Source organism: Drosophila santomea, chromosome 3L (genome assembly GCF_016746245.2).
Source record: "Drosophila santomea strain STO CAGO 1482 chromosome 3L, Prin_Dsan_1.1, whole genome shotgun sequence".
In the NCBI taxonomy this organism is placed as follows: domain Eukaryota; kingdom Metazoa; phylum Arthropoda; class Insecta; order Diptera; family Drosophilidae; genus Drosophila; species Drosophila santomea.
The window spans coordinates 12,158,734-12,179,364 of NC_053018.2; the positions used below are offsets into that span (position 1 = coordinate 12,158,734).

At 45.4% G+C, this 20,631-nt stretch overlaps 4 protein-coding genes across 8 annotated transcripts; 2 read left to right on the forward strand and 2 right to left on the reverse strand.

Moving 5' to 3' along the window:
• Positions 1 to 1,235: 1,235 nt before the first annotated feature.
• LOC120450181 (uncharacterized threonine-rich GPI-anchored glycoprotein PJ4664.02) lies at positions 1,236 to 9,221 on the reverse strand. Of its 5 annotated transcripts, none has more exons than XM_039633046.2 (4): positions 7,754 to 9,221; positions 7,116 to 7,456; positions 1,471 to 5,798; positions 1,237 to 1,402 (listed from the first exon to the last, which is right to left on the reverse strand). In XM_039633046.2, the coding sequence occupies exons 1-3, from the start codon at positions 9,204 to 9,206 to the stop codon at positions 1,473 to 1,475; spliced, it is 6,120 nt and encodes a 2,039-aa protein (XP_039488980.1). In that variant the 5' UTR covers positions 9,207 to 9,221; the 3' UTR covers positions 1,237 to 1,402; positions 1,471 to 1,472. The 5 variants fall into 5 exon arrangements, with proteins under 5 accessions (XP_039488979.1, XP_039488980.1, XP_039488978.1 ...); XM_039633044.2 differs by having other exon boundaries at positions 1,471 to 4,132; positions 4,232 to 7,456; XM_039633045.2 differs by having other exon boundaries at positions 1,236 to 1,402; positions 1,471 to 7,456; positions 8,564 to 9,221.
• A 91-nt stretch (positions 9,222 to 9,312) lies between these two features.
• Positions 9,313 to 10,028, reverse strand: LOC120450187 (probable endochitinase). Its single transcript, XM_039633052.1, has 2 exons — positions 9,983 to 10,028; positions 9,313 to 9,927 (listed from the first exon to the last, which is right to left on the reverse strand). Exons 1-2 carry the CDS (start codon positions 9,987 to 9,989, stop codon positions 9,398 to 9,400), a joined length of 537 nt encoding a protein of 178 aa, XP_039488986.1. The 5' UTR covers positions 9,990 to 10,028; the 3' UTR covers positions 9,313 to 9,397.
• Positions 10,029 to 11,179: 1,151 nt separating this feature from the next.
• On the forward strand, positions 11,180 to 12,131 carry LOC120450185 (cell surface glycoprotein 1). The gene is made up of 2 exons (XM_039633049.1): positions 11,180 to 11,251; positions 11,318 to 12,131. Exons 1-2 carry the CDS (start codon positions 11,245 to 11,247, stop codon positions 12,094 to 12,096), a joined length of 786 nt encoding a protein of 261 aa, XP_039488983.1. The 5' UTR covers positions 11,180 to 11,244; the 3' UTR covers positions 12,097 to 12,131.
• A 201-nt stretch (positions 12,132 to 12,332) lies between these two features.
• LOC120447735 lies at positions 12,333 to 19,986 on the forward strand. Its single transcript, XM_039629279.1, has 12 exons — positions 12,333 to 12,350; positions 12,418 to 12,490; positions 12,550 to 12,815; positions 12,890 to 14,683; positions 14,816 to 14,980; positions 15,051 to 15,230; positions 15,298 to 15,462; positions 15,626 to 15,814; positions 15,888 to 16,073; positions 16,131 to 16,322; positions 16,379 to 17,125; positions 17,527 to 19,986. The coding sequence occupies exons 1-12, from the start codon at positions 12,333 to 12,335 to the stop codon at positions 19,936 to 19,938; spliced, it is 6,387 nt and encodes a 2,128-aa protein (XP_039485213.1). The 3' UTR covers positions 19,939 to 19,986.
• The last annotated feature ends 645 nt before the right edge of the window (positions 19,987 to 20,631 follow it).

Below are 20,631 nucleotides of genomic sequence, written 5' to 3' on the forward strand. Positions count from 1 at the left end.
GCTGTGCGAGCATCAAAACTCTAGAGCTTGAGCAGAACTCAAATTCATTGAAGGCGAGCAATTTCCAATACATTTGCATTTGGCCAGCATGAATATTTATGGAGGATCCACACCAGCGCAGAGTGCTGGTATCTGTGAGACGGATCAGGGCACTTGGAGCCCCGAGCTCGGAGCTCGGAGCTCGTTGCCAGTGCTATTCATTCGAGTGTCTATTCCATTACGTATCAGCGCTTTGATCGTGTCAATCGATCACTTGGTCGCCTGGCGATGGAAGGGGAGGCGCTGACGTCCCCCTCGACAAATGAGTTTCTATGGGCATTACAACATCGTAGTCTATGCCAACGGATGGGGGACTCTTTTGACCCATTTTAAGGAAATGTGCTGGCATTTATTAGCATATAAAGATACGCAATTGTATATCTCTCGGATACATTTCAAGTGTGTCCCCGGCCACACTCATTCACTTGACTTGTTGTGGTCTCTTTGCATCTGGTGAAGGCTTAATCGATTGGGCTTTCGATTTCCCAAGCCACTTATTTATTTCTACAAATCAAAAATTGGCGGAAGTAATTTAATCAGATAACCTTTGAGTCTAACAATTTGCTTTCGCTTTCTGGTAAGACTACCCATCGTCATATCTATATATAGAGCAGTCTCTACCAGCCCCCATTCAATGTTCAGTTCGGCTTTATTCCCTTATCTGCTAAAAGCTTCTATGAAACCATGTGTTTAAATTGAACTGAAGCATTAAATTTTCAATTTTTAAATACCATCGTTTGTATGGGGTGTGTTTCAAGGCTAGTAATATTTTTAATTGAAACCTAGATTGATAAGATCTACAAAAAATGCCTACGAACTGTGGAAAGCAAATAAGCCGGCTAAAGTGTACCCATTACTTATTTTACTATATACAATTGCAATTAAAATTTTCTTTAACCTTGTTTTCCAGTTCTATTAATGGAAATAAAGCGTCCTAAAATTTGTATAGCATTGTAAGAAAAACTTATATTAAAAGCAATTTCATTACCACCATAAGATGAATTTGAGAATACCTTTTGTTTCTATATCAATAGGGTACTCTATTACCAAAGTGCCTCAGTCTATTGAAATAAATTTGCATGCATCCACAAAAGATCTATTTAGATCATCTCAAAAAAACTCAAGTGAAATAAAAATGTTATTGAATTTGTTTTTTTAAAACAACAATACGAATTTAACATTGAGTTTCTTTATTAGGCATTCTTTATATTAATAATTTTGCTAAGGTTATAAAATCGATTGGTAATTTCAATAGAATAAATAAATTGGTTATAATTGCTATTATTTCTGCCTCCTTTTCATGTTATTGATTACATAAATATTGTCTTTGAAAAATCCACTGAAGAATGCCCTTGCACTGCTTCTGAAAGATAAAGTATCGTAATGTATTATCAATATTAATTAGATATTTAAAAATTTTAATAGGCTTACTTTTATGTGCAGAACCGCTTGGACTTCTCGCAAACTTGACTAATGGGATTCCAGTAAAGTCCTGAATTACAGCTCATGACTACACCTCTCAAGCCAAAGCACTTGATGTATTTAGAGCAATCGCTTTGAAAAACTTCAAAATTCATGCCCACTGCGCAAGAAATCGATTGCGCCGCCCGAAGATCTGTGCAGTATTTATTGGACCAATCACACGACTTTATCTCCGGGTTCCAGTACAGAGGATCTGGACACTTGCGCTCTAATGCCTCGCCATTACTGCACTGCAAATACATGGTACAGTCCGTTGGATGAGCAAGGAAATCCACTCCAGGGCCGCAGACCTTTTCCTCTGGACTTGAATTTTCACTGTCGTTGTAGCAAACACTTGGGTCTCCACTGCAAGCGAATTTCGTATAGTCCCAATAGAGATTAGCTGGACACTCCATAATTAGTTCATATCCGTTGCTACAGTGAACATATTTATGACAATTTGTTGGGTGGGGTAAATATTGATATCCGCTACTGCAAGACAGTGGTGGCACATTTGAAGTTGTGGTTTCAGGGAGAGAAGTTGATGAGGTTTCTAAGGTTGTGGAACTTGAGGAAGATGGAATTGGACTACTTGTAGTATCGTATACTGGTGTGGAACTTGTGTCAGGTATGGTTGTACTCTCTCCAGGTTTGTTTTCCGCTGTAGTGGAATCTTCTCCTGCAGTACTGTTTTCACCAGGTGACAAAGTAGTGCTTTCCTTGGGAATATTCGTCGTAGTCTCAACTGTGCTACTTTCATCTGGATACGGTGTTGAACTCTCTATAGTGGTACCGTCTACTGTCGTGCTTTCCGTGGGGCTATTTGTAGTATGTTCACTACCTGTGCTAGTATCTTCCGGAGATGGCGTGGAATACTCTATGGTGGTGCTCTCCATAGCTCCAGGAGTAGTTGTTTCGACTGGAACACTAGGTATATCCTTTGTTGTATCCTGGGCGATTGAAGTAGATGTTTCAGGAATTGGTGTTGAATCTTCTCCGGTAGTATCATCCTCCGGTTTATAGGAAGTTGTCTCGGTTGCAAGAGTCGTGTCTTCCTCAATCGTAGTGCTTTCTTCAGGATCATTAGTTGTGTCCTGGGCAATAGTAGTAGATTCCTCAGGAATAGGTGTTGAACCTTCTACGGTGGTCGTGTCTTCCTCAATCGTAGTGCTTTCTTCAGGATTAGTTGTGTCCTGTGCGATAGTAGTAGATTCCTCAGGAATCGGTGTTGAATCTGCTACGGTGGTCGTGTCTTCCTCAATCGTAGTGCTTTCTTCAGGATTAGTTGTGTCCTGTGCTATAGTAGTAGATTCCTCAGGAATCGGTGTAGAATCGTTTACGGTGGTCGTGTCTTCCTCAATCGTAGTGCTTTCTTCAGGTTCATTTGTTGTTTCCTGGGCAATAGTAGTAGATTCCTCAGGAATAGGTGTTGAATCTTCTACGGTGGTCGTGTCTTCCTCAATCGTAGTGCTTTCTTCAGGATTAGTTGTGTCCTGTGCGATAGTAGTAGATTCCTCAGGAATCGGTGTTGAATCTGCTACGGTGGTCGTGTCTTCCTCAATCGTAGTGCTTTCTTCAGGATTAGTTGTGTCCTGTGCTATAGTAGTAGATTCCTCAGGAATCGGTGTAGAATCGTTTACGGTGGTCGTGTCTTCCTCAATCGTAGTGCTGTCTTCGGGATTGGTTGTGTCCTGGGCGATAGTAGTAGATTCCTCAGGAATCGGTGTTGAATCTGCTATGGTGGTCGTGTCTTCCTCAATCGTAGTGCTTTCTTCAGGATTAGTTGTGTCCTGTGCGATAGTAGTAGATTCCTCAGGAATCGGTGTTGAATCTGCTACGGTGGTCGTGTCTTCCTCAATCGTAGTGCTTTCTTCAGGATTAGTTGTGTCCTGTGCTATAGTAGTAGATTCCTCAGGAATCGGTGTAGAATCGTTTACGGTGGTCGTGTCTTCCTCAATTGTAGTGCTTTCTTCAGGTTCATTTGTTGTTTCCTGGGCAATAGTAGTAGAATCATTAGGAATCGGTGTTGAATCCTCTACGGTGGTCGTGTCTTCCTCAATCGTAGAGCTTTCTTCAGGATTAGTTGTGTCCTGTGCGATAGTAGTAGATACCTCAGGAATCGGTGTTGAATCTTCTATGGTGGTCGTGTCTTCCTCAATTGTAGTGCTTTCTTCAGGTTCACTTGTTGTTTCCTGGGCAATAGTAGTAGAATCATTAGGAATCGGTGTTGAATCTTCTACGGTGGTCGTGTCTTCCTCAATCGTAGTGCTGTCTTCGGGATTGGTTGTGTCCTGGGCAATAGTAGTAGAATCATTAGGAATCGGTGTTGAATCCTCTACGGTGGTCGTGTCTTCCTCAATTGTAGTGCTTTCTTCAGGTTCATTTGTTGTTTCCTGGGCAATAGTAGTAGAATCATTAGGAATCGGTGTTGAATCTTCTACGGTGGTCGTGTCTTCCTCAATCGTAGTGCTTTCTTCAGGATTAGTTGTGTCCTGGGCAATAGTAGTAGAATCATTAGGAATCGGTGTTGAATCCTCTACGGTGGTCGTGTCTTCCTCAATAGTAGTGCTTTCTTCAGGATTAGTTGTGTCCTGTGCTATAGTAGTAGATTCCTCAGGAATCGGTGTTGAATCTGCTACGGTGGTCGTGTCTTCCTCAATCGTAGTGCTTTCTTCAGGATTAGTTGTGTCCTGTGCGACAGTAGTAGATTCCTCAGGAATCGGTGTTGAATCTGCTACGGTGGTCGTGTCTTCCTCAATCGTAGTGCTTCCTTCAGGATCATTCGTTGTGTCCTGGGCAATAGTAGTAGATTCCTCAGGAATCGGTGTAGAATCTTCTACGGTGGTCGTGTCTTCCTCAATCGTACTGCTGTCTTCGGGATTGGTTGTGTCCTGGGCAACAGTAGTAGAATCATTAGGAATCGGTGTTGAATCCTCTACGGTGGTCGTGTCTTCCTCAATTGTAGTGCTTTCTTCAGGTTCATTTGTTGTTTCCTGGGCAATAGTAGTAGAATCATTAGGAATCGGTGTTGAATCCTCTACGGTGGTCGTGTCTTCCTCAATCGTAGAGCTTTCGTCAGGATTAGTTGTGTCCTGTGCGATAGTAGTAGATTCCTCAGGAATCGGTGTTGAATCTTCTATGGTGGTCGTGTCTTCCTCAATTGTAGTGCTTTCTTCAGGTTCACTTGTTGTTTCCTGGGCAATAGTAGTAGAATCATTAGGAATCGGTGTTGAATCTTCTACGGTGGTCGTGTCTTCCTCAATCGTAGTGCTGTCTTCGGGATTGGTTGTGTCCTGGGCAATAGTAGTAGAATCATTAGGAATCGGTGTTGAATCCTCTACGGTGGTCGTGTCTTCCTCAATAGTAGTGCTTTCTTCAGGATTAGTTGTGTCCTGTGCTATAGTAGTAGATTCCTCAGGAATCGGTGTTGAATCTGCTACGGTGGTCGTGTCTTCCTCAATCGTAGTGCTTCCTTCAGGATCATTCGTTGAGTCCTGGGCAATAGTAGTAGATTCCTCAGGAATCGGTGTTGAATCTTCTACGGTGGTCGTGTCTTCCTCAATCGTAGTGCTTTCTTCAGGTTCATTTGTTGTTTCCTGGGCAATAGTAGTAGAATCATTTGGAATCGGTGTTGAATCTTCTACGGTGGTCGTGTCTTCCTCAATCGTAGTGCTTTCTTCAGGATTAGTTGTGTCCTGGGCAATAGTAGTAGAATCATTAGGAATCGGTGTTGAATCCTCTACGGTGGTCGTGTCTTCCTCAATAGTAGTGCTTTCTTCAGGATTAGTTGTGTCCTGTGCTATAGTAGTAGATTCCTCAGGAATCGGTGTTGAATCTGCTACGGTGGTCGTGTCTTCCTCAATCGTAGTGCTTCCTTCAGGATCATTCGTTGAGTCCTGGGCAATAGTAGTAGATTCCTCAGGAATCGGTGTTGAATCTTCTACGGTGGTCGTGTCTTCCTCAATCGTAGTGCTTTCTTCAGGTTCATTTGTTGTTTCCTGGGCAATAGTAGTAGAATCATTTGGAATCGGTGTTGAATCTTCTACGGTAGTCGTGTCTTCCTCAATCGTAGTGCTTTCTTCAGGATTAGTTGTGTCCTGTGCTAAAGTAGTAGATTCCTCAGGAATCGGTGTTGAATCTTCTACGGTGGTCGTGTCTTCCTCAATCGTAGTGCTTTCTTCAGGATTAGTTGTGTCCTGTGCTATAGTAGTAGATTCCTCAGGAATCGGTCTTGAATCTGCTACGGTGGTCGTGTCTTCCTCAATCGTAGTGCTTCCTTCAGGATCATTCGTTGTGTCCTGGGCAATAGTAGTAGATTCCTCAGGAATCGGTGTAGAATCGCTTACGGTGGTCGTGTCTTCCTCAATCGTAGTGCTGTCTTCGGGATTTGTTGTGTCCGGGGCAATAGTAGTAGAATCATTAGGAATCGGTGTTGAATCTTCTACGGTTGTTGTGTCTTCCTCAATCGTAGTGCTTTCCTCAGGTTCACTTGTTGTTTCCTGGGCAATAGTAGTAGAATCATTAGGAATCGGTGTTGAATCTTCTACGGTGGTCGTGTCCTCCTCAATCGTAGTGCTTTCTTCAGGTTCATTTGTTGTGTCCTGGGCAATAGTAGTAGAATCATTAGGAATCGGAGTTGAATCTTCTACAGTGGTCGTGTCTTCCGCAATCGAAGTGCTTTCTTCAGGATTAGTTGTGTCCTGTGCGATAGTAGTAGATTCCTCAGGAATCGGTGTTGAATCCTCTACGGTGGTCGTGTCCTCCTCAATCGTAGTGCTTTCTTCAGGTTCATTTGTTGTGTCCTGGGCAATAGTAGTAGAATCATTAGGAATCGGTGTTGAATTTTCTACGGTGGTCGTGTCTTCCTCAATCGTAGTGCTTTCCTCAGGTTCACTTGTTGTTTCCTGGGCAATAGTAGTAGAATCATTAGGAATCGGAGTTGAATCTTCTACGGTGGTCGTGTCCTCCTCAATCGTAGTGCTTTCTTCAGGTTCATTTGTTGTGTCCTGGGCAATAGTAGTAGAATCATTAGGAATCGGTGTTGAATCTTCTACGGTGGTCGTGTCTTCCTCAATCGTAGTGCTTTCTTCAGGTTCATTTGTTGTGTCCGGGGCAATAGTAGTAGAATCATTAGGAATCGGTGTTGAATCTTCTACGGTGGTCGTGTCTTCCTCAATCGTAGTGCTTTCCTCAGGTTCACTTGTTGTTTCCTGGGCAATAGTAGTAGAATCATTAGGAATCGGTGTTGAATCTTCTACGGTGGTCGTGTCCTCCTCAATCGTAGTGCTTTCTTCAGGTTCATTTGTTGTGTCCTGGGCAATAGTAGTAGAATCATTAGGCATCGGTGTTGAATCTTCTACGGTGGTCGTGTCCTCCTCAATCGTAGTGCTTTCTTCAGGTTCATTTGTTGTGTCCTGGGCAATAGTAGTAGAATCATTAGGAATCGGTGTTGAATCTTCTACGGTGGTCGTGTCCTCCTCAATCGTAGTGCTTTCTTCAGGTTCATTTGTTGTGTCCTGGGCAATAGTAGTAGAATCATTAGGAATCGGTGTTGAATCTTCTACGGTGGTCGTGTCTTCCTCAATCGTACTGCTGTCCTCGGGAGTTGTTGTGTCCTGGGCAATAGTAGTAGAATCATTAGGAATCGGTGTTGAATCTTCTACGGTGGTCGTGTCTTCCTCAATCGTAGTGCTTTCTTCAGGTTCATTTGTTGTGTACTGGGCAATAGTAGAATCATTAGGAATCGGAGTTGAATCTTCTACGGTGGTCGTGTCTTCCGCAATCGTAGTGCTTTCTTCAGGATTAGTTGTGTCCTGTGCGATAGTAGTAGATTCCTCAGGAATCGGTGTTGAATCCTCTACGGTGGTCGTGTCCTCCTCAATCGTAGTGCTTTCTTCAGGTTCATTTGTTGTGTCCTGGGCAATAGTAGTAGAATCATTAGGAATCGGTGTTGAATCTTCTACGGTGGTCGTGTCCTCCTCAATCGTAGTGCTTTCTTCAGGATTAGTTGTGTCCTGTGCTATAGTAGTAGATTCCTCAGAAATCGGTGTTGAATCTTCTACAGTGGTCGTGTCTTCCTCAATCGTAGTGCTTTCTTCAGGATTAGTTGTGTCCTGTGCTATAGTAGTAGATTCCTCAGGAATCGGTGTTGAATCTTCTACGGTGGTCGTGTCTTCCTCAATCGTAGTGCTTTCTTCAGGATTAGTTGTGTCCTGTGCTGTAGTAGTAGATTCCTCAGGAATCGGTGTAGAATCTTCTACGGTGGTCGTGTCCTCCTCAATCGTAGTGCTTTCTTCAGGTTCATTTGTTGTGTCCTGGGCAATAGTAGTAGATTCCTCAGGAATCGGTGTAGAATCTTCTACGGTGGTCGTGTCCTCCTCAATCGTAGTGCTTTCTTCAGGTTCATTTGTTGTGTCCTGGGCAATAGTAGTAGAATCATTAGGAATCGGTGTTGAATCTTCTACGGTGGTCGTGTCCTCCTCAATCGTAGTGCTTTCTACAGGTTCATTTGTTGTGTCCTGGGCAATAGTAGTAGAATCATTAGGAATCGGAGTTGAATCTTCTACAGTGGTCGTGTCTTCCTCAATCGTAGTGCTTTCTTCAGGATTAGTTGTGTCCTGTGCTATAGTAGTAGATTCCTCAGGAATCGGTGTTGAATCTTCTACGGTGGTCGTGTCTTCCTCAATCGTAGTGCTTTCTTCAGGATTAGTTGTGTCCTGTGCTATAGTAGTAGATTCCTCAGGAATCGGTGTAGAATCTTCTACGGTGGTCGTGTCCTCCTCAATCGTAGTGCTTTCTTCAGGTTCATTTGTTGTGTCCTGGGCAATAGTAGTAGAATCATTAGGAATCGGTGTTGAATCTTCTACGGTGGTCGTGTCCTCCTCAATCGTAGTGCTTTCTTCAGGTTCATTTGTTGTGTCCTGGGCAATAGTAGTAGAATCATTAGGAATCGGTGTTGAATCTTCTACGGTGGTCGTGTCCTCCTCAATCGTAGTGCTTTCTACAGGTTCATTTGTTGTGTCCTGGGCAATAGTAGTAGAATCATTAGGAATCGGTGTTGAATCTTCTACGGTGGTCGTGTCCTCCTCAATCGTAGTGCTTTCTTCAGGTTCATTTGTTGTGTCCTGGGCAATAGTAGTAGAATCATTAGGAATCGGTGTTGAATCTTCTACGGTGGTCGTGTCTTCCTCAATCGTAGTGCTTTCTTCAGGATTATTAGTTGTGTCTTGTTCTACGGTGTTATCATCCCCAGGTTTATTGGTAGTTGTCTCGATGGCAAAAGTTGTTGAATCTTGATATCTTGCACCATCTGATAGTGCTATAATACCCGAAGTAACATTTCTAGTACCTTCTAGATTGAGCGGCACCGATTTGTTTTTTGTTAGATCGGTTATATTTTTTTGATAGTGGTATGGTGCGCCAATTTCCTGCTTTGATGCCGTATCATCGTTTTTGTGTAAGGGGTAGTGACTAATTTTTTCACTTGTGTGATCTTTATTCAACTGAGTATCACTATCGAATTGATTGCTTAGTTTTTGTAAAGCCTGTTGATCTTCCGTTTTTACGTGCACTGTTTTTGTAAGTACTATTGTCAACACAACGCATAAAATTAAACTCTTAAACTCTTTATTCTTCATCACTACCGATTTACGTTCGAGTTGCACAGAAGCATTAGGTGAAATGATACCTGTGCTATGTGCACTCATATTTATAACCCCAATTGAAGCTCATTCCACATCTTATCTGATCTTTTTCGCGAAGTCCGCTATCTTTAAGAGGAATTCAATTGTATTGCCGTCTGGTGAAAACCAATTACGTTGTATTGCTCTTTCTTTATTTTGCTAAGTATTAATGTACATTTTTGGTTATTACAAAATACTTCCTCGTCAATTGGCGGTTATTGCACCTGGTGTGAACCCGTAAACTCAATCGTATTATCGCACGTATAGTCACACGATTGAAGAGGTTGGCTCCAGTACAAGCCACCCGGGCAGCTCAGTTTAAACCCAATGTTGTAAACACACTGGATAAATTTGTTGCAGTCCGGTAGATAGGGCAAAAATGGTAGTCCGGATGCGCAATTCAAGGTCGGTGCTTCGGTGGACTCGTTTTCGTCATCGGCACAATGCAAAGAGTCCCAGCTGCAAACATTCAGCTCCCGATCCCAATAGAGTCCGTCCGGACATATTTTCAAAATTCCCACACCGTACAGGCATTGATAATACTCTCTACAGTCGGGTGCTGGGAGAAATAGATCTTCATCAGAACATAGGACTGGAGGTGGTAGTGTTGTGGCTGGAATCTCCGTAGTATCCTCCACAGTGGTTGATTCCTCTGTTGTTAGATCAGTAGTGGTATCTTCTCCAGACGAGCTGTTTCCACTTACAAGGAGTGCAAACAATCCAAGCAATCCAACAATCTGAAAACCTTAAAGAAATTACGATATTGGTTTTCAGTTCAGGGTGTGAAAAAACTGAGCTACCTCTCATGGTTTTAAATTACTAGTTCTCACAAAGTACAACTTCTTACTAAGGTACAGTGCTTATATAGCATTATACTGAGACAATCTTCTTGTTTATCGGCGCAATCTACTTTATTTACACGAGTATTGATAGTCATGTCATACTAAATCAGCTTTACGTCCTGTGATTAATATATTGCCTTCCCTTTTTTCTAAAAATGGTCAATCGAAAGGAATATTCTCTTTGCACACCACGCCAAAGAAATTATATAAGTATTTTAAAATAAATCTTATTTATGCAAGCGTATTATAAGTTTACCCTATTGTTCTTAATTAGTAGGATACTAAAAAATTATCCACAATAAATTTATTGTTGTTATTATTGCAAAGTATTAACGTGACGATTCTTAGGTATTAACTTGTCGATTCGTAATTAGTACGCCTTATCAGTATTGGCCATTCTTAACTACTAACGCTGGAGCAATAAGTGTTCTAGGAATATAATACTTCTGTCCTAGTTACTTTAAGTGCATCCGGAAACATATAAACTGCGATTCGCAAACAGTTTACAACCACTGTATTTAATTTGTAGTTTCCCTTAGATGTACTTTAAATTTTCCAATTGACTTGCGCGATTTACTTCAATTTCTTTTTCTTCGATCTTAAAAGATAAGAAATTAATTTATTAATTAAAATCTGTGAGGACGTGCACGTGTTAAAAAAGTAACTATATGCGAATAATACATATGTCTTATTTCTATATAAAATTGGGGAAAATCCCCAGAATTAAAACAAGTAAGAAATAAATAGACGATTTTAAGTTTCAGTTTAATGAATGTTAACTTGATTCTGTGACTCATCTCTGTAACTGCTTTTTTGCCCTAACATTATCTTATCGCGAAAAATTGAAAAGTCAATTACTACATCTTGATAACCATAAGTTTAAGGGCTAATAAGTTAGCAGATATATTGTAACCATATCACTAGAGCATCCGTAACTCAAATAAAATACATTCCAATTAGATTTTGTAGGTTTTACGATCTTGTTTAATTCGACTAATTATAGTTGTTTTCCTTACTGTACTTAATATTTCGAATTCATTATCACTCAAGTTATTGCAGTCTTATCATGTTTGCCCAAGATAGTGATAATAAGAACACTTTAGTGACTTGTCGTATGCTAATTAAAGGCTGAATCTGATGCAGCTGGAAACGCTATAAATGCACCGCTTACTGCAAACTATTCACTGGTTTTGGTTTGTAGTTAACCGATCGTCGCTGCAATGAAGTGTAAGTACCCGAAGAGGATCTGAATATTATTCCTTAACATTAAAGACAAACGCTTTTGGGTTTCAGTGGTCTGGATGTTGATGTCCTTGCAGCTTATGCTTCTAGCAACTGCTCTTAGTGCCAGACAATGTGTCAAGCCAACTGCTTCACCAAAGCCCACTGAGGATCCTGACGATCCCACTGATGATCCCTGGGATCCCACAGATGACTCATCGGAGGACCCATCGGATTCAACCGACAAACCATGGAGCCCCACTGCTAAGCCCACAGTAGTACCAACTCTACCACCCTCTAATTCCACATCTACTCAAAAACCTGCGGAGTCAACTGAAAATCCATTGTATCCCACGGGAGCGCCCACCAATAAACCATCGGAGCCAACCGGAGAACCGACTGAAAGCTCATCGGATCCCACGGGAGAGCCCTCCAATGATCCATCGGAGCCAAACGAAGTACCCACTGAAAATCCATCGGGTCCCACAGGACAGCCCACTGGAGAAACATCCAATCCATCAGATCAACCCACTGACAGTTCCACAGATCAACCGACTCAGGTACCAACTGAAGAGACTAAGATACCGACGGGGGAAACCACTGAAGGTACTTCGGAAACCGAAGAATCCTCGGGCGATCCATCGGATTCGACAAGTCCAACCACCCAGACAACTCCCAGTGTGGATGCGACAGCCTCCTGTCGAGCTCATCTAGGTGTCCAATTCCTGCCGCATCCGTACGATTGTCATTTATACATACATTGCGATGGGGAAACAGGATACGTCAGGGATTGTCCAAGTGATCTATACTGGAACTCGGTCAACCAGACTTGTGACAAGACCTGTGCCTAGGCAAATAAAGTACTTACAATAGCATGCTCTCAAAAGACGTTCTTCTCCCTAGCTGGGTTACATTTTATCTTTGACTGATCTTGAAGCAGAACAAGACCTTGTTCGTGACAATCATTCATAACTTTGCGAATTCCGAACACCAAATTTTGGGGAGTGGTTACACTGCGATAGGTGATGACTTCCAGGAACTACAATGCCCAAAGTTCACACCTCAATTAGATTGACATGAAAGGGCCATGTCTAACATGATCAACGTAATTGATAGAGATAAGGGTCAATTAGAGTCTGCCAGTCAAAAATAATGAGGTATATAAAAGGCAGCAACTTTTTGGCAATTATGCGGAGTACATCTCTATCATCACAAGACGAAGAATAGAAGTCAACAAGATGAATGGTGAGAGTGTGCAGTGTTCTAACAGTAACAAGGACTCTAGTTACTTTTCCCGTATCCAGCTACTCTGCTCACTGTGGTGGCACTCACTGCAGTGGCTGCCCTCGTTGGAGCCGCCGATCCCGAATGCTTATACCGGAGGACGAGGAACCTCTCGATGCACTGGCCAAAGCCCTTGAACTGTTCCTCCTACTACCGTTGTAGCGCCAAGAACTCTGTTCGCACGGTGACGTGTCCACCGGGCAAGGAGTACAATCCCAAGAACGGCAAGTGCACGATCGCAGGACGAAGTCTCTGCAAGCTGAGTCTTATAGCTCCCCTTGCTGAGGTAGGTTTTAGATTCTCATTTCGAGTTTGATTAGGTCCCATTTATCGCTATACCTTCTACCCGATCTTCTGCAGTCCACCAATGTGTGCTCCACCGAGGTGAACGGAGCCTACATAGCCAATAGTGGAGCTTGTGGCGAGTTCTACATCTGCGACGAGCAGTCTGCCTATCCACAGAAATGCGATCTGGGTAGCTACTTCAATGAAACCCTGGCTGCCTGCGTACCGGATACCAACAGCACGTGCTGGCAGAACCTGTGCATTAATAAGACCAGTGGTGCCCTCTTGGCAAATGACGCGAACTGCGGTAGCTACTATGCGTGCTCCGATGGAGAAGCCACTCTTACGACTTGTCCCCAGGGCAGTTACTTCAACACCTCAGTTGACGTCTGCACTGTCGATGAAGGAAACTCTCAATGCTGGGTTAACTACTGCATTGGACAGAGTGATGGGTCCGCTGTGGCCGACAAGTCCAACTGCACCGTGTTCTATGTGTGCTCCAATAATACGGCAACTGCTCAAGAATGTCCCGAAGGAAGCTACTTTGAGGACACCAACTGGGGTTGTGTTCCCGGCACTTGCACCACAGAGGCACCTTGCGATGAGGTGACCACGGCACCTCCGGCATCCTGCGATTGCGGTGACATTAAGAACGCCGATTTCATTCCCGATGAAGAGAACTGTCGCAAGTACTTCATCTGCATTGACGGTGTCCTGGTGGCTGGGGATTGCGGCAAGGGTAACTTTTTCAATGCCACCCTCAGTGTTTGTGAGGTTGATGTAGACAACACTTGCTGCGTGGCGGATTGCACGGATGGAGAGGCTAAAGTGGATCCCCAGGACTGCACCAAGTACTTCAAGTGCCAAAGTGGCGACTGGACTTCCGTTTCCTGTGACAGTGGCAGTTATTTCAATGCAACTATGAACTGCTGCCAAGTGGATGTGAATAATGTGTGCATCAGTGCATCAAGCACCTCAACAGTGAGTCCCACAACCTCTACAGAACTAATCCCAACCAGTGAAGTGTACAAGTGCAATGCCCGAGATCCTGCAGCCAGTGGAAAGAACTGCTGGACCTACCAGGTCTGCATCAATGGCCAGTGGGAGGATGGCACTTGCCCCAATAACACCTACTTCGACGCCTCCGTTGGCGTTTGCCGCGAGGACACCGAGAACGTCTGCGTGGAGAACAGATGGAGCGGATCGCGCCAGAAGCGAAGTGTGGACGACTGCGAGGGCGGCATCCAGCAGGGAACCATTGTGGGTCACTCGACCGACTGCGATAAGTACCTGATCTGCGAGAACGGACAGTTGGTGGAGGGTGTGTGCGGCTTTGGCAATGTCTTTCAGAGTTCCAGCGGCGTCTGTGTTCCGGACACCAAGGCCACCTGCTGGGTGTGCTCCAACAAACCGAATGGCTACCAGATGCCAGATCCGACTGACTGCACCAGCTATTTGACCTGCTGGGATGGCCTGGCCACGAAGCACACCTGCGGATCCGGCGAGTGGTACAATGCCGATGGTGAGTGCGCCATCGATGTGAATGCCAAGTGCATAAACCCATGCACCTGCGGCAACGGCAACGTCGCCCACCCCATCTGCACCAAGTACTTCCAGTGCACGGACGGAGTGCCTAAAGTGATGCAGTGCGTCTCTGGAGAGGCTTTTGACTCAGCCACTGGTCAGTGCTCCACTACCGTTGAGTGCTCCGCCAAAAATTGCGCCACCGCCAGTGATGGCACCACCTACGCTGTTGCCGGACAAACTGGCCAATTTTACGTCTGCCTAAACCATGAGGCCACTATTGAATCCTGCCCGGTCAACACAGGATACTCCGACGACCTGGGCATATGCTACACACAACCCAGCGTAAGTTAAGCCAATTAAATGAGAGAAACAATAGACTTTGCAGTGAAAAAGATCGTTAAGTATCACTTGGAAAAGATGTGATTCTGTGATTTCCTTATAAATTAATACCTCGTTCTTTTTTAACAAACTTAGACCGATTGCGATCAGACCGTTTGCACCAGTACCAATGAGTACTCGACGTATCCTTCTGGGAACGACGACTCCTCGACCTTCTGCCTGTGCGAGAATGGTGGTGGTTATATCAAATCCTGTCCAACCGGATTGTTCTACGACGCGACTGAAGAAGCCTGCTCTTTCGTAAGTAGTCGTTCACAAAAGTTACGACTTACAGGTTATCAATAACAATCCCTTTATTTCCGCATTACAGTCCGGAAACTGCGATCCTCAGGTCTGCGTCGACCAGACGGAGTACTACATCTCTCCGGACTACGAGGACCCGAACAGTTTCTGCCTGTGCCGCGCTGGAACACCCATAACCGTTCCCTGTCCCATTGGCTACACTTTCGATAGCGAGGAGCTCGAGTGTGTCCTCATTCCACTGCCAGATGTAAGTCATTGATATAGGTCCCAAAATGCATACACGAGTGCATAATGTATTCCAAATCCTCTTACAGCCACGTTGCCACGACTGCTGCGCAGGAAAGCCGGAGTTCTCAACATTCCCGGCCTTAGATGGTATCGATGGCTTCTGTCTCTGCGTAGACGAAGTTCCCAAGTACAACAGCTGTCCGGACAACACGCAATACGATTCAGAGGCAGGTGCCTGCCTCAGCACTGAGGTAAGTCATTGTATTTCAACAATATTTCAACAATATTTCAACAATATTTCAACAATATTTCAACAATATTCCAACAATCTTTCAACAATATTTCAACAATATTTCAACAATATTTCAACAATATTTCAACAATCTTTCAACAATATTTAATTTATATTTGCAGGAGGAAACCACATGCCCTGTGAATGCTTGCGATGTCGGCGTTTGCGAGAACGCTGCAGATTACGATACCTTCCCAGTTTCAAATGAGCCCTCCGCGTTTTGCTACTGCGCCAACTCCTGCCCCGTGTATAAAACCTGTTCCGACGACGAGGTCTATAACGAAAATCTGATGATGTGCAGGGAAGCAGAGGTGGGTGTGGCCAGTTTTGGATTTACAATATACAGATTGTAAATATTCTTACCAATCCATATTTTTCCTCCAGGATCCCTCTGTTGCCGGCTTGTGTGATGCTGATACATGTGACAGCACTCCGGAGTATACACCATATCTGCCCAACGAAGGAACGGATGGCTTCTGCTATTGTGACGCCGACGGCTTCCCCGTTTATCAGCCTTGCGACGAAAACAAGGAATTTGATGCCAGCCTGGGAATGTGCAAAACGATTGTTGTAAGACATGACCGCTCAAGATTAATCAATTTTAGGTTAATGTCGGAATATTTTCAGGATGCCTGTGTGACCGCCCTGTGCGACTCTGACCAATGCGCCATCTTGGGCAACGACGTGCCCTTCCCAACAAACAACGCCAACGAGGATACCGGCGAGTTTTGCTACTGCGACAATGGGGAGGTGGTCTTGGTACAGTGCAGCCCCGAAATGGTGTTCGATGCGGAGCAGGGACGATGCGCAGTTCGGGCTGTAAGTAAACGGATGCAGCTTCTGAATGAATCACTAATTTTCTAAATTTTTCGTAGGCATCCGAGTGCGTTTGCGAGCCCGGTAAGTGCGACAACTCCGATGACTACAACTCATACCCGGCTCTGAATACGAATGAGGGCTTCTGCCTGTGCGTGAGCGGAACTCCTGTGTTCAAGGACTGCTCAGAGGGCCAAAGCTATAACAGTGTCTTTGGTGCCTGCCTTGATAGCGCCAAGGCATTGGCCTTCGGCCTCTGCGATGACAGACAATGCCACAGTCGCGCCCTTGTGGCTGCCACTTTTGCTGCAGTGAACACGACCAGTGGATACTGCAGTTGCCAGGCTGTGGGCGTGTCCACCTTCATCAGTTGTGCGGATGAACATGTTTACGAGCAGAGTGCGGGAGCTTGTGTGGTCGAGGCCTGCGAGTACACCACCTGTTTGGACAGAGCTGCCTTCGAGGCCTTCGAGGCGAAGAACACCACCGAAGGATTCTGCTCCTGCGATGGTGTGCCCAACTTCCATCACTGCCAGACGGGACACGTCTTCGACAAGACCCAGGGCATATGCCTGCTGAAGGACGCCATGGCCATGATCTCTTGCAACCTGAAGGAGTGTCTGAGGCGAAGCCAATTCGAGCCTTTTGCCGCCGAAAACACTCAGTCCGGCTTCTGTTCCTGTGACGATCTGCAGCGCGTTAGTGTCACCTATCATCCTTGCGGCGAGGGCAAAACTTTTGTGCCGGAACTCGGCATGTGCGCCAGCCACAGCATCCAGAAGCGTTCCGTGGAGTCGGAGGAAAACGTAAGGTCCCTGAACTTGTTCAAGAAATTCTTCCCGAAACTCTTCTAGGCCAGCTTTGAGCTAGCTTTCTATGTACTCGTATATACCTACTTAATTATATTCTACGACCTTAGTTGTTATTTATGAGTTATGTTTTATGTGAATGTTCCGCTTGTTCCACTTCTATACGTATTAAATACCCAATAATGTACTCTAATCATATATGCACTACAATAAATTCAAAATGAATGAATTACAAACATTTCGGCTTTTTATTATGTGTGCCTATAGAATGGAACATGTGGATATGGCCTTCTTTCAGAGAAAAACTAAATGTTCGATGTAAAAGGTTGGTCGTATAACAAAATGTATTATTTCAATGCGTGAAAAGATTGATTTTATTTGCTTCTCTTCCGTTCTAGATATGTAACTCGGATGAAAAGCGGTCGGTACCAGCGAACTGCTCCCAGTACGAGGTGTGCATCGATGGTCATTGGCGCCGACGCACTTGCTCCGACCAGCGATACTACAATCCGGAGCAGCAGAGATGCTTGGAGCCGCGAGATGACTTGGTCTGCGCCCACGCAAGAGTATCGAACGTTCCCACCTGCACCACCATCAGCGAATCCCTGACGATTCCGGCCAAAAGTGGCAATTGCCTGCAGTACTTCCGCTGCTCCGGCGGCAAATGGCGACTGCGCAACTGTCCGAAACAGCACTACTACTCCCCATTGATAGGATCCTGTCTGCCATTCCCGCGCGGTCATGAGCAGGACAGGAATCAAACTATTTGCACTTGGGTGATGAGCAAGTCAGCTGGTAATACATCGGAAGATTGCCAGCACCTCGCTGTGCGTCCTTCTCTGGCGGCCGGCTGTCAGAGTTACCTGATGTGCCTGGACAACTCCTGGTGGCTGCACCAGTGTCCCTTGGGCATGTACTTCAGTCGGGAGCACAACTATTGCCTGCCCAATGATGCGGAGCAGTGTGTCCTGCCGGCGGAGCGGAGTGAAAGCTGCTCCAACGGTGAGAGCAGATCCGTGGTGGGCAGTTGCCACAGCTACGAACTGTGTGCGGATGGCCAGTGGATGAGGAGGCGCTGCCAGGAAAGGGAACAGTTTGAACCCATGCTGGGCTGTGTGCCCAGCGATGGAAGCTGTCAAGACAATGGGATGCGACGCATCTGCCGGGAGGGGGAACTTCAGGCTCAAATCGGGAACAATTGTTCTCAGAGATTCCTATACTGTGAGGCGGAGGAATGGCATCTGGGCAGCTGTCTGAGGGGGCACAGTTTCGCTGGGAATCGCAAAAAGTGTCAGTTACAGTCACAGTGCCAACTCCAGATAAGGGATCTCACTGCGGAAAACCAGTGTCTAGGCCAAATGGATGGGCTTAGTGTCCTCGATCCCACAGATTGCACTCGATTTTACCTGTGCCTGCAGCAAGTTCCCACGATCCTGCAGAGCTGCTCCTCTGGCAGCTTCTTTGACTCCACCCAGGGTTACTGCCGACCGAATGATGGTTCCTGCCAGCTGGCGATTTGTACCGGACTGGAGGATGGCAAACTGGTAGCTCATCCGGAGGATTGCCGCTCCTACTACAGCTGCTCCAGCCAGAATGGTACTAGTCTGGTGCAATGCGATGAGGGTCAGTACTTCCACAGTTTGCTTTCAATTTGCCGCGCTGATCATGGTCAGTGTCGAAACGTTTCCAATCAGGATGACACGGAAACTGCACCCAGACTGTGCTCCGGCCTCCATGGAGTAAAACTAGCTCACGAGCGCTACTGCAATTTGTACTACGCCTGTGTCAAGGGACTAGCCTTTCCCGTTGAGTGCCCAGTAGAACAGCAATTCAATCCGGTGCTATCCATGTGCGAGCCGGAATCATTGGCCGTTCAGCCGTGTCCGAATGGTCAGCTGGATGGAAACGTAAGCTACGTTTATGGCTGTGGAGATATGCAGGACGGCACCTTCCTGGCCAATCGGACAGACTGTACTCGGTACTTTATCTGTGCCGGTGGAGTGGCCACTGCTCAGCGATGTGCTGTAGGCACCTTTTTCGATCCGGAGCAACTACTCTGTATTCCGGATGACGGCTCCTGTCCGCTGGTGGAATCAGTACCCGATGATGATGACAATCCCAACAACCAGCATGTGCCTCCAGATCCGGTGGTTTGCGAAGGCAAACATGGTTACATAATGCCCGATCCGGCCAACTGTAATAACTTTTATCTCTGCGTTTCTGGAAAACTCCGACATGAGCTTTGCTATACGGATAACTTCTTCAATGCCACATTGCAGCAGTGTCAGCCCTATGAGATCACCTCTGAGGGGAATAACCAAACAGAAAGTCCCTTACAATTCCGACAGATCGAACTTGGTGGTCAGGAGAAGCCAGCTACGAATGGAATCTGCAAGGATGCACCCACCTCTTTTGCCGGAATATGTGGAGTCATCGGAAATGGTGCCTCCGTGGCGGAACAGGGCGATTGCCGTAGATATACCAGCTGCGAGGACGATGAGCCCGTTTCCCAGCGATGTCGCAATGGCGAGAGCTTCGACAGCCTTCTGGGCATCTGTCGTCAAAGCGATGGAACCTGCCTCCTGGAGAACGGCGAAAGAGTGGGAGTCTGCAACGGAAAGCACGGACAACTGGCACGGGATGCGGACAACTGCCGGGGCTACTTCACCTGCGTCCATGGCCAGCAGATCGACGGCGAGTGCGCCCAGGGGGAGTTCTTCAGCCGGTTGACCAACAGCTGCGAAGTGGATGTCCTGCAACAGTGTAGAACTGATACAGACGACGTGATCATCGCCGACAATCTGGGCTAAATGAATGATTGGGATCGACGTTGATCTGCTAAGTTAAGTCAAACTTGTGGTGGTGGTTAAATACATTTACTAAGAAAGCAATTGCATAAAGAATGAGGTTTTTGTTCTACTGCTAAATAGGCTTATATCAGACTAGGCGGATCACTCTGGACTTTGAGTTTCCTAGTTCCCTAAATAGGTGGCTATAAGAGGCCACAAAAACTGGCCAGAGACGTCTACTTTGAGTTCGTGACGCAACACAGAAGACAAATAAATGTCAATTACCTACTTTCATTCTTGAATCGCACTTGTATTTTACTAACTAAACGATATTGTCAATCAAAAACAAAGCAGACCGACAAACGTCGAAATCAGCACGTACTTACCCCCGAAAATAACCAAATGCGGCCAGGGTTCTGAAATTATTAATGACCTGCATTCAATCAAAATAGACTCCCTCCCAGCCATACAATAATAGTACTTATGCCATACGAGTGGCGCACAATGTCGCATATCACTCTATTTTTATGGTCACGAATTTGACCGAGTAATCGTGAAGGGTGCGTTGTTTAGAGTTCCCCGGGGATAGCTTCATTCGGGCCACCAATGAATGTTGCCTATAGGTCAACCTCTCAACCTCAATGGCATGTATGGGAGTCCAAAAGCCATGACGACCATAGGGCCTACAAGTATATAGGACCCTATGAATAACTG

Coding starts and splice junctions, on each gene's coding strand:
- LOC120450181 (XM_039633043.2), bottom strand. CDS start 9,206: ATGAGTGCACATAGCACAGGTATCATTTCACCTAATGCTTCTGTGCAA. Junction 7,457..7,753: donor GGACACGACCACCGTAGAAG/ATTCTACACCGA, acceptor CCACCGTAGAAG/ATTCAACACCGATTCCTAAT.
- LOC120447735 (XM_039629279.1), top strand. Junction 12,491..12,549: donor AGAAGTCAACAAGATGAATG/GTGAGAGTGTGC, acceptor TCCCGTATCCAG/CTACTCTGCTCACTGTGGTG. Junction 16,323..16,378: donor GACGATGCGCAGTTCGGGCT/GTAAGTAAACGG, acceptor AATTTTTCGTAG/GCATCCGAGTGCGTTTGCGA.